General features: G+C 32.3%; 1 protein-coding gene across 1 annotated transcript in view; it reads right to left on the bottom strand.

Moving 5' to 3' along the window:
- LOC102802955 (uncharacterized) overlaps positions 1–12,100 on the bottom strand; it is a 30,189-nt gene extending 18,089 nt beyond the window's left edge. The window contains exons 1-16 of the mRNA XM_085507940.1: positions 12,083–12,100; positions 11,864–11,972; positions 11,106–11,372; positions 8,542–8,595; positions 8,305–8,361; positions 7,948–8,073; positions 7,730–7,750; positions 7,435–7,542; positions 6,783–6,932; positions 6,103–6,156; positions 5,773–5,883; positions 5,376–5,504; positions 4,548–4,676; positions 2,742–2,807; positions 2,373–2,438; positions 36–62 (exon numbers count right to left, since the gene is read on the bottom strand). Of these exons, the coding sequence (XP_085364066.1) occupies positions 36–62; positions 2,373–2,438; positions 2,742–2,807; positions 4,548–4,676; positions 5,376–5,504; positions 5,773–5,883; positions 6,103–6,156; positions 6,783–6,932; positions 7,435–7,542; positions 7,730–7,750; positions 7,948–8,073; positions 8,305–8,361; positions 8,542–8,595; positions 11,106–11,372; positions 11,864–11,972; positions 12,083–12,088 (1,480 nt within the window). The 5' untranslated portion in view covers positions 12,089–12,100. The remainder of the gene's footprint in view (positions 1–35; positions 63–2,372; positions 2,439–2,741; positions 2,808–4,547; positions 4,677–5,375; positions 5,505–5,772; positions 5,884–6,102; positions 6,157–6,782; positions 6,933–7,434; positions 7,543–7,729; positions 7,751–7,947; positions 8,074–8,304; positions 8,362–8,541; positions 8,596–11,105; positions 11,373–11,863; positions 11,973–12,082) is intronic.
- Positions 12,101–12,603: the final 503 nt, after the last annotated feature.

The raw sequence follows: 12,603 nt of genomic DNA, 5'->3' as shown, positions 1-12,603 counted from the left end.
CTAAGTTTTGAGTAGTTTGAACAATTAGCACATACCTTCAGTGGTAGCATACCCACCATATCCTGAAAATATGAAATAACGATTATTATAACATAAAGCGTTCGTATTTGCAGTTTCCCTTGTTCACAATAGATATATAATCCAATCAATGTGACTCCTCATTTACTTCATATATTTGCACTAGGTTGACTTATATTTCTTTGTTGTTATCGCATCGCATGTTAAACACTCAAATTATAGTTCTCCATTATGTTATTCAGACAGTTCCAAATAACTGGCATATAGTGATATGTATAAAACTATTTGTTAATATCACTGCTAATTTCTGGTGAATGGAATCTTAATTACGATTGGGTACTGAAAGTCATTGTAAAATTGTAAAAAATAACGACCACTGATTTTTCTATTCGACGCCTCACAATATCAAATGAACAACAATCTTGTCAAAAAAACGTGGTTTTACTTTCCGATACAATTGCCTAGACTATTTCGACATACGATGATGTGATCGAAAATGCGCTACCAGACTAGTGCTTCCCGGTACCTGACAGATGGGAGGGTAACCTGATGTTTCATATATTGAAGTGTTCTGATGTGTATTATTGCATGAGGCAGAAACCAATTAGTAATATTCAAAATTGGTATGTCATTCCATTAATTGTGAACGTCAACAGAGACCAGCTGCCCGGGTGAATAGAAATATTCAGGTATGCATCCTTCAAATCGAGATCTACTTGTTCAGCTTACATACTGACCAATTGACTTTCTGAAATGACTGTAGGTTGACAAATGAATCCAGAGACAAGATTATTACTGGTTCCTCGCTTATGAATGGAAAACAGGTGTGCATACAAACCAGGACAGGTTGCAGGATGTATGTTGATAAGTATCTGGGATAGCATTGAGGTTACTTATACCTGAACTGCTCTTGCTGTCGATATTGTTCAAAGATATCTGGTAGCAAGAATGTGTGTGATAACCATGCTTTACCACTAAATTGTAAATTGGTTCGAAATGTATTCTTGGGTAGGAGGTTATTTGTGGACAGATTTGTTATACTAGTGGTGGCTCCCCAATTAAAATCTGAAGTGATTTGTAGTGGCCATGGTCATGGTGCGTAAGTTTGGTGCTTTCTCCCATCCAATAAAGAATTTATTGATCTTATTACAAGGATAATTGCCCAAACTTGCAGAACAAATTACAGACAAAAACCATCAGTCGCAACGGATCCACATCCAACGATGTTATTTCACAAGTTACTTGTTTACAATTCATCAACGTATACTGAGAAAATTCTCATAGTATTTCCTTTTACTGTATATAGTCATTTTAAAAGTAGAGTACAAAGTATTATTGACACATATTGACACCAAAAATAAACTTTTATAAGTATGGCAATAGGTAATTTATGATTTCTTTTTATGTTTTATATGTGAGAGCAATCATAATTATTCCCGTTCCCTCTAAATAATTTCTCTGAAGATATTTTTCATGGTGACAATGATAATGTTTAAATTTGCGATCTACTAATGATTATGCATTCATGGCACATATGCATTAAAAATGCCACTTAAAAAACCGTAGAACAATCACAGTGTATATATTGTGTTTTAGTGTATTGGTCATACTGCAGGTGACATGGTATAAACTAAGTTAACACAGAATATTAATGATAAATCATTGAAAGTTTATGATATTTTGTGAATTTAGTATCTATGAGCAATTCATATTAATTGAATAATTTTAATTATTTGTCCTATATATTAGTTTAAAAATTGATTAGCTGTTATTTGATATTACTAGCATTTTGTTCTGTTTATTCAATATCTTAGCTATGTTATGATTTATGGTTTATCATGTTACCATAAACAATACAATATGGAAAAGTAAATTTTGAATATATGTATATGGTTATGATATGAAGATGTGACAATTATTCCGAGGCTCAGACTCAAACGTTGAAGCTTACAATTATTAATCGTGTTATCATTTTGAATTTCAAAATCATGTACTGATTTAACTGTCCGTAATCTCGACTGTAACACATGCCCAAACAACAGCAACGGGTTTATTGAATTTCTTATAGTCATCAGTTTGTTGAGGAACTGAAATTATTTGCATAATTTGTGTTTGTGTATCAACGATTATGATGAACGCAATTTTGTTCGCCTTTTTTATAATATTATGCTTAATTTAGTAGTAATGGTGTGTGCTGAACCTGACCGCCCGTTCAACATTTTGAACTTCGGTGTCCAAATTTGGCAACCAGCAATGTGTGTGTGCTTGTTTTGTCCTACGCACAAACGCCATTAAAGTCATATGTCGTAAGTAACAGCTTGACGTAGAGTATGACTGATAACAGTATCATTTACCTTCAGTTGTCATGTACATATCTGTTACTCCGGTCGACCCATATCCTTCGTCTAGTGTTGTCATTCCTACAAATAAAAATGAAAATATAAATGTACGACACTAAACTTAGGTGATAGTAGAGGTCCTAATTTTAAAGTGATATATCATTATATGACAATCTGGTTGGTCGTTGTGGTTTCACCGAATTTGTATTGATGATATCGATTTTTCCGAACCTGTGCATTTTTTCATCATTTTGCAATTCGATGTCAAAATTTAGAGGCAAGTAAGGTGTGTTTGCTGGATTCTTTTCTAATCGTCTTGACATATTAACATATAAAAGATCACAGTATCATTTACAAGCGAATACCTGTCCGATATATAATTACCTTCGGTTGTTGCAAACTCATCTGTAACTTTGGAGGACAAATATACTTCTTCTGTTGTCGACATTCCTAGGAATAAAAATGAAAACGTACGACGCCAATGCCAGAATGAGTAGATAGTAGTGGTTCTAATTTAAAGTTGAAATATTGAAAATCTGGTCCATGCAAGCAGATTGACACTTTGACATCATTGCTGAGTATCGCAACATAAATCAATATTCAAAAATGTTGATAATTTTATATAATATTTTTTCAAATTATTATTAGAAATGACATCTGGCAATATTGCAGCAAGGAAACATAATATTTTAATGCTGACAGAATCCCTGAATCACTGCCATGATGTATCACTGAATACACTTGGAATGTTCACTTATTTGTATAATGGATTCTGATGTAAATCGGTGTATGATCGAATATCTAGTGTTCTGTTCTGTATCACGAAAATGTTTATACTATATTTATGTTGAACCTTTTCATTAGTTCTAATGCGTTTGTATGAATCATATAACATCTCATTACATATTCGTAAGGAAAATACCTTTAAGCAAAAAATTAGAATATTTTCATGAACAATTGCTGTCAAGTTATATGTTGAAGCAGTGCAAACCCCACTGAATCACTGACAATAAAAATGTATGGGACAATAAGAGTATGCTGTTCAACTCGCGTGCCACACAATACATATGTCATCACACAAGAGAAGGTCAGCCATGGAAAAAGCAATTCTCGAAAGCAGTACTTTATGCAAGTGTGTCCATGCTAACCTTTTCTTTAGTTACTTGTGGTTTCGAACAAGATTCTGTAGAATGTTCACTTTTTGGTATAATGGGCGCAGAAGTAATTTCATGTGTTACTGGATATCCAGTAATTTGTTCTGTATATTTTAATGAGAATTATATGCCACAAACTTCGTACTATTTATCATGCACGCAAAACTATTCAGAACAGTTCCTATTGTTTTATTACCGAAAAAACTTAAACTCAACTGATGACGTTTTATGATTAAAAGTTACAAAAATGCTACTGATTGTTCCGTACACGTGTATCATATAGCAATTTGCGTTGGAATCCCATTCAACGTTTAACAAATGTGTTAGCATCATAATTGTTTGCTGTCCGTTGTGAAAACTTACTCGGAAATGTTACGCTGTTCTTTTCCACTTGGAGTGAATAAATTTAAACTACCAACTGAACAGCATTGATAAAATTCTAGTATTGTTGGCAACTAATTAAAGAAAACTAATCGCCAATACATATCGATCGTAAGAACTTTCTTTCAAAAATCACGTATGTGTTAATGTTTCTTGATTTATTTTATGTGTTAAATAATACACCAAACTGTTACATTGGATTCTACTTTTTACTAGAATTGAGTGTAATTGAGTATTTAAAACTAACTAGAGCAAGTACACATACGATTTTCGTTATGTGCATGACTATTTATACGGCATAGTGAGCGCACATCAGTTTAAATCGCTTATTTTATCTCATATATATATATATTGATTCAAATAGCTATGTATGTTCGTGCTGGCATTTATCTACATATTCATGTGAACACATTACCGTTAATATATTGTTTCATGCAATATTGCTGTAAAGTTTTTAAGCAGCACATTCAACACAAATTCACTAGCAGGGAAGCAAAATAAACGTAATATTAAGCTACTTTGTCTCAGATACGGATGCCAAGTCATGAAAGAAGATCAGCGTCAGCAAAAACAAGAACCCTTTGGCAAACTAGATATATAAATAAGGATATTTTGATCACGAATATATTATTGAGATGACAATAAAACGTTCTACCTCTTGTGTTTTTAGTACTTTCTTCAGTTGTTTGCAGTGGTTCTGGATACGACACCGTGGAATACACACTTATTAGTGTAATGGGTGCAGATGTAGATGTGTGTGTCATTGGATATCTAGTATTCTGCTCTGTGTAATAAAGAAAAGCATATGCAGCAAAGTCTGGAATATTTATCGAGTAAGCCAACAGTCAATATGGTTTTAATACCGAAATACACTCATTGTAATCTATGTTCAATGTTCTGGGGAAATGTTATTCAGCAAATGTATGATATAGCAATTTACGTTGTCATGCTGGGCAGCGTGCCATTTAGCGTTGATGTTAATAAAATGTTACATGTACACTAATTCTATGCCAATTAATATAGTTAACTCCAAAATATTCATCTGTTAAACGAAAACCTAAAATTGGTGTTGTAAAAATCAGATATTGTTCAACAGAAAGCAGTATTAGTTAAACTATATACGGCATTGAGTGAAATACATGTGTTTTTTACTAAAAATTGGGATATACAATGCAACAATATTATTTTTCTTCACATTTTTAGGAAGCATTTCACCCTACGTCAATAAAATCAATTCTTGTTAATAAAGAATATGATATAGTGACCATCCATGGTTTTAGCCAATTTTATTTGGTTTCGAATACTTAATATTTTTTCAAAAACTCAGAAAGTGTTTGTGCACGGCAGGAATGCATATCAAATTATGGGTGAATCATGAACTATCCTCAAGCAATATTCAAAAATATACTAGAATAAACACAAATTCAAAATTAGAATATTTTATTTACAAGTATGTATTGATGAAACAATGAAAGTGTTCTACCTGTTGTGGTCACACTAATTTCGGCTGTGGTTGCATCTGGCTCTGGGGATACTTCCATGGCATATTCACTCGTTGTTATAATGTGTGCAGATGTTAATCCATTGGTCGTTGTAAATCTGGTATTTTGTTCTGTGTAATGAAAACATACGTATATGCAGTAACAGTGAATGATGTGCGAGAATAATATAGCATATCTCCAAGTATATTAGTTTGGGAAGGTGAAATTACATTTTCAAAGATGCATTGCAATGTGATGACACGGCTCCCCGGTGTACCATTGATGTGATGAGGCCTACTTACAAGACCATTGTCATCATAACTCAAATATTATCAGTGGTGTATCACATTCTTATACAAGACAAACGGTTTTAAATGATACGTTTTGTAGTATACTTACCCCCTGTTGCAGTTATGCTCGCCGTATAAGGAATGCCAGTCACGCCTGCTGTTGTGAGCTTGGCTTCCTCTGTCATTCTTACCGTTGGCTTTTCCGACACCTCAGTGACTCCTACATTTCAAACATGAGCAATCCATCAAACAAGGGTAAACATTGAACATTGTCTTTATGTAGGTGTGTTGTCGGACAGAACCCCTCGATATATATATACATATATATACATATAATATTTGATTGAAGTACATATTAGCATACACATACTGTTATTAAATCAACGATGTGATAATTATATAATACCGTTTTCAGTAATCTCAGGGTAAGTTGTTTTACCTTCAATAGTGCTTTCCATCCCTGTCGGAGCAAATGTTGGAACAGTTGCGCCAGCTATAACATAAACAATGAAAATATGTATATAAGTATAAAGCTATTGATGAGAATGCTAAGGGTGCTTGACAAAAGCCTCTGGACTCAATGTTGCCATGGTACTACATACAACAGATTTTTCATTGACTAATTTATTCAAAATTTTTACTTTGGCGAGTTAACATCTTGTCCCGAGAACAGGGAAATCTTGCGAGTCATTATTAAAATTGAATATTTAGTAAATTCTTTTCATAGCAGCTAAATATACCACACTTAATCACTGCACAGTTATACTACCTAATGAATGTAAAAATATATTCAATCGCTATAATTATATTATGTACACTATTGAGCTGGGAAATAACACCAACAAATGGGTAGGGAAGAAATACACTATATACGTCGTCGCCATTAAACTACGACAACATGTTGAACCAAGATTTTAATATTTGTACAGATTTGTTCCTTGTGCATTCTTGTATTATCTGGTTATATAACATTATAGAGTCAATACATTTTGTTCATCCCTGTCAATACATTAAAGGGTCCTTCTGGTAAAATAAAGAATGGTGCACGTCGTTGTGACTTTGACTATATTAAGCAATAACTTGCACTTGACAATTGCTAGATTATATAATATGACTTACTAGTGTAACAACAATACGGCTTATTGGTGACACCAGAGCAGAGAGTGTTCCATCCAGATAGTAAATATATACTTTTGGGTGATTTACATTCTTCTATTGTGGCCACACACTCTCCATCATCCAACATTGTTACGCACAAGGAGCTTGTGTCTATATTTGAAAATTGAATACGACCACACTAATATAACTAAATTGCACTACATAATCACTAAAGTAGTTTATAATGTTTCAATCTCTCCCCCAAAAATATTGATTTTTATCGTAATCCGATATATTTTTTTATTTTATTTTGTAATTACTTGTATTGTCTGAGAAGAATAATGGCATAGTCCAATTCACAACTCGCCAGAAACTAAGGGAAACATTGTTATTTGAGTGACTAGCAATCCCGACAGATTAGTATGTAATTTGCAGAACAATGGTACTCTACACTGCGAAAAATGCAAATAAAAATGTCGATTTATGATTACGATTATACCTGTATTAGCAAAGTCATCCTGCATACGTGTTTGACTTTGCTTTGAGAAATAATTAATAATTTAATTGCAATTTAATGTCAGATATGTTTCCTTATATACTAAGTTAGTGTGCATGTCCTAGATTTTATAGTTCTATAAACATGTTTAAAATGTAAAATTAAGCTAAATGTTACATTTTGTTGTATATATATTCGCCTCTTCTGTAGTAGTAATTTGCATTGTTGTCAACAAAGGGTACTCGCTCATCATTGTTGTCTGTTCCATAGAGGACTCAGTGGGACCTACAATAAATCAGTCGGTCACACTGTCAGTCAATGAATGAATTAGTGAAATAATGAATGTAACAATGAAAAACATGAATGAGTGAGTGAGTGAGTGAATGAATGAATAAATTTATCAATTCACCAATAAGTTTGCAAACAGAATGCCAGCTATCATAATACATAATTATGTCCTCGTTCAACTTACCTAATGTCTTTGTAGTAGTTACTGTAAATATAAAATATGAAATTTAAACATGGTTTCTACATTGCAAATAGACGAAACTGATTACCGTACGTTGGTGTTAATGGCGTATTAACACTAACAAAATATATACCCATTATATACCAGCTGATTGTGACAGTCGCAGATATTATAGTTGTAATAAAACATGCTCAAAATATAACAATCTTGCTAAATGTTACCTCTTGTGGTATATACACCCTCCACTTCTGTGGTATCTATATGAGGAACGCGAGTAGTTTTCATTGATGTTAACGAAGGAGACTCACTCATCTTTACTGTCGGTTCCTTAGAAGGCTCAGTGGGACCTACAATCAATCACACAATCAAAAGATCAGTCGGTCACACTGTCAGTCAATAAATGAATGAATTAGTGAAATAAGAAATGAATGATTGAAATTAGGAATAAAATAATGAATGAATGAATGAATGAATGAATGAATGAATGAATGTATGAATGAATCTATCAACCCACCAATCAATCTGGAAACTTAGATCTGGGCTATCATAATCTATAATAATATAATCGTTCAACTTACCCAATGTAACCGTAGTTGTTGGTAATGGCCGTGTTCTTGGAGTCTTTGCATAAGTTGCTGTGAACAATAAATATAATATTTGAACATGGCTTCTACACGAATGAAGCATGGAGTCAATAGCTTATTAGTTATTCCCACTAACACTAACACGGCGCATGCGCAAATCTTATATCTTTCATCGTTGCAAAGACAAATAATTAACCATTATGGGGAAATTATATACAATCAATACAATACCTGATGCAGCAGTTGTAAGCAATGTAGTAATTTCAGGTTCCACTGTAGTTACACCTAAAGGAGATTTGTCTTATTAAATACATATAATTGACTATGTATTTTGCAATGTAACACGGCATCAACTGGTATAATACATACATATTCTTAGGGACAGTAATCGTGTTTAGAATGCAGTGATTAACAAAAGAAAAAAGATAACATGATTTACTGAGGGCGCAAAATAAAATGACCATGGAAACATATTAACTTCCCTCGAAACATAGAGATATCATTTGGAAGATTCCTATCGGTGTTTTATGTTATATTCAACTGATGACAATTTGCATATCGAAGGTACAAAGCATCTGCAAGAGAATTTTGAATATTCCGTAGAAAACTGCCAAGCGATATAGCGGTTTACATGAACAGTTTATTTTGTCATAGAAAATCTTAACTTAAAATTTACGTAATAATTTTTAAAAAAAGCAATAAAAATAATAATTTTTAAAAATGTGGTGCCGACCAACGATGTTATTTTTAAATATAGCAAGACATTTTTTTCCAAATTGAAATATGATGATTGCATTTTTTTCTCAAATTTTATATTGGGATCAGTGAATTTCGTTTGATTATTTTACGAAATGCATTTTGGGCAATAAACTCTGAACTGTTTACATGTGACCGGGCTAAATTCTTTTATACTATATAAATATATAGTCATCTGGCTCAATCAATTTATAATAATGTTTCGAATATTCAACAAATCGTTATCGTTTTAACCTATGGTATTAGTTAGGAAACTAGTCATAATTATGCTTGAAAGTAATGTTCATGCATTTCTTTTTGAAATAAATATTTCCTTCAAAATCATGTTTGCTTTCTAAAAAATAAGTGGTCGTAAAGATGTCAAAATCAGAGTGGTACGATTGAAAATGGAATTGCATAGCAGAATAATTCATTAAATTTTCGTTCATTTTGAATGCTTTGATACAAATAATGTTTTATTACTAAGTAACGTCCTATAAACTAAACGTCCTTCGTATGCACAAATACTGCTACTTGGTCGCACCAATACCATACTATAAAACAAAATATGTTTTAGTCAAACTCAACTTGACTCTGTTGATTTAGTTTAATGTATAAACAATTTAAATATCCAAGCAACAAAAAATAGGAGCAAAAACTTGTATCACTCAGTGAGAATTTAGTTTATCAAGCATGGTTAGGGTTGCACGACAGTCGAAATAAAGCTCTCTATTTTGACGTTTTTACAATTTATACAGCATTGATTTCAAACTAACTCCTGTACACAATTCAACCCCAGTTCGTCTCGATCTTGTGAGAATGGATGCCTTCTAGGACTCAAGGCTATGATGAGAATAAATCTAGTCTAGAAGTTTATCAAACTTTCAGAACTAAAACTATTCAGGATTATATGGTAATATTCATATCTTTTTAACGACCAGTAAAATGGAATTATGTAAATTGCTCTCATGTGGAAATGTTCATAAGTTGTCAACGACTAGCATTACAACAAAAGGACGTCACACAGATTACTCTTAATGTGGCTAACAATAGAAAATTAGAACGTTCGATTGTGTCTGATTTCAAACAAATGCGCCTAATACATTTAACCAGGAAAGATAATACACTAAAACTCATATTTATTTTCTGTTATTTATACTTTTTTCAATATTAATGAAATTTTGAATATTATTAGTTCAAACAATTCGAAAAATATTATCAACGTTCTCATAGTATTGCAGACTCAGAAACTGCTGCGGAATATAGTGCGGCGGGTGAATTAGTTCTCTTTGAGTTAAGAGCTAATTTTTGAAGGGGATTTTCTTCAAAGAATTACTGTGAATTGCATTATATATTTATAACTTATTATAGTTATAATCCTTTTTCTGAATTGAACCCAGCACATCGAACATTGGGCAAAATGTACAACATAACACAGGAAATGTCAATGGTGTCAAATGTTAATTGATTAAGACTGCATTTTTAGATTGTTTTAGAATCATCAGACAAAATTACAAAACTCAAAATAAAAAAAAAAAAAAATCTTTCAAACACAATGTTTTCGATTATTAATGATAGTATTTTGTTTTAGGCTATGTATTAAATATGATCACCGACAGTGTTGTACATACATCACGATTATTAAAACAGGTGATTTATTGTAATAAATTAGACACGTATATACAGTAAAAATATTTAAAATTTTGCTGTTGTAAATAGGGTGTCATCTATTCATTGTATATCCATTAACTAAATGTGATTAGGTGAAAAATATTACTAGATTCAGAATATTGTATTTACATGTTATAATCCTAGCATGGTAAATAGTTCACCACACGTAAGACAATATCATATTTTTAGTGAGCGTAATTCAATGAAGATGATATCATAACATGTACTTTCTGTCCATTTTATAGTTTGCACTGTTTGTTTGTATACTCAAAGATACGAGGTGGTTAAGTGAATTTAATATACAATAAAATGGTTCCAATAACGTAACATACAGTTACATTGCAACTTTATTGAAATATATATACTATCAACAATAATTCAATGCTTACTGCAATCTTCACGTGGTTGCCCAATATCACAAAAATTCCAAGTTAAGCTAGCATTTGTAGTGAAGCACCAGGCCGTGGTCCTTTTGTCAGGGTTTCGACAATAGTTGTTATCTTCGAGACCGTCATCAGGGTAGTTTTCAGACGTGAAATTGTGATTTTGAGGTGTTTGCTCCGACCAATTTTGGCAATATTCTCCGCTTATTGTACTATTGACTACTCCACGATAATCCGTTCCATTTACATTCTCGTAGCACTCGGTTTGTACCGCTATTGAAAAGGAGTCAGGTAGTGGGAAACAAATTAATAGAATTGGCAGTAATGACAGCGAACACATAAAACAAGAGTCTTGTATCGTATATAGAAACTGTCATTACAGGTCACACTATTTTGTGTATTATGTTGAAAGTAAAGATATAACTTCATGAGCACTCGAGACGACACATTTAGCTCTGTCTTTTCATATTCACTCGGCTTTACACTGTTGAGATCTTGAACAATTTAATACAATTTTATTTTGAAAAGAATCTGAATCTAGATATAAATCACTATAAGTAGATTCCAAAACAGTAATCGCGATTTTCACGCGATAATTTTAGATACTATATTTTGAGCACATGTAAGCTTCAGATAGAGTGAATAATAATAAATTTAATCATCCTCATCACTCGTTTTTACAGTTGGTTAGAGGGAATTAAAATTCGAAAAGCTCCGCGGTGTCATGTGATGTGATAGTATTTATTTCAAAATTAATGAATTACCTTTTTCATCATTATTTTCAGGTAGTAATACAACTAAAAGTGTTGTCAACAGAATTATAACCACGGCACAGCAAGCAACCACGACAACAATACAAACAACGGGTTTAACCTGTTGAGTAATGATTAAGTATGTTCACCAAGAATTCTGATTGTTATCATGCACGTAATAAATTAAAACCGAAATTACAATAAATTAAAATAAAATAGATTGTAACTCACCGCCATACTATTGTAAGGCAAGAAATAAAAAAAAAAAAAGATTTTGCTGAATCGAATGTATAAAAAATATATTATATAGCTTGATAGTGATTAAAAGTATTTGAAACTTCCAAATCTTTTCAACATAGTTTGTAATCTCAACATAAATTACAACATTAGCAATTCCTATGCTGGAGGTTCTACAATATTGTTATTTATCACTCAGTTTTAAAGGCAGCAAAAGAGGAAGCACACAGTCTAAAACCGTAAGATGGAAATTGTAGGAAACTGAGATGTGGTTTATTATGAGTAAATGGCAACCCATCTTGAGGTATGTGAGTTGACACAAAGTGAATAGATTTTGTTGACCAGTTGAATTTGTATTGTTTTCCCTCACACTCAACGTCTTACTCATTTGGACAGTTACAACCAATATTTGATTGATAAATTCGGAAAAATAGGATATAATAGGGGGCTTGATATGAACACGGCGATACAAAACACCATTTGTGATATTATAATATAAAAACTATCAGCGATAC

Source organism: Saccoglossus kowalevskii, chromosome 14 (assembly GCF_978046115.1).
Source record: "Saccoglossus kowalevskii chromosome 14, keSacKowa6.1, whole genome shotgun sequence".
In the NCBI taxonomy this organism is placed as follows: Eukaryota; Metazoa; Hemichordata; class Enteropneusta; family Harrimaniidae; genus Saccoglossus; species Saccoglossus kowalevskii.
Note: the sequence above shows the minus strand (reverse complement) of the source record. Positions and strands in the feature narration are given on the sequence as shown.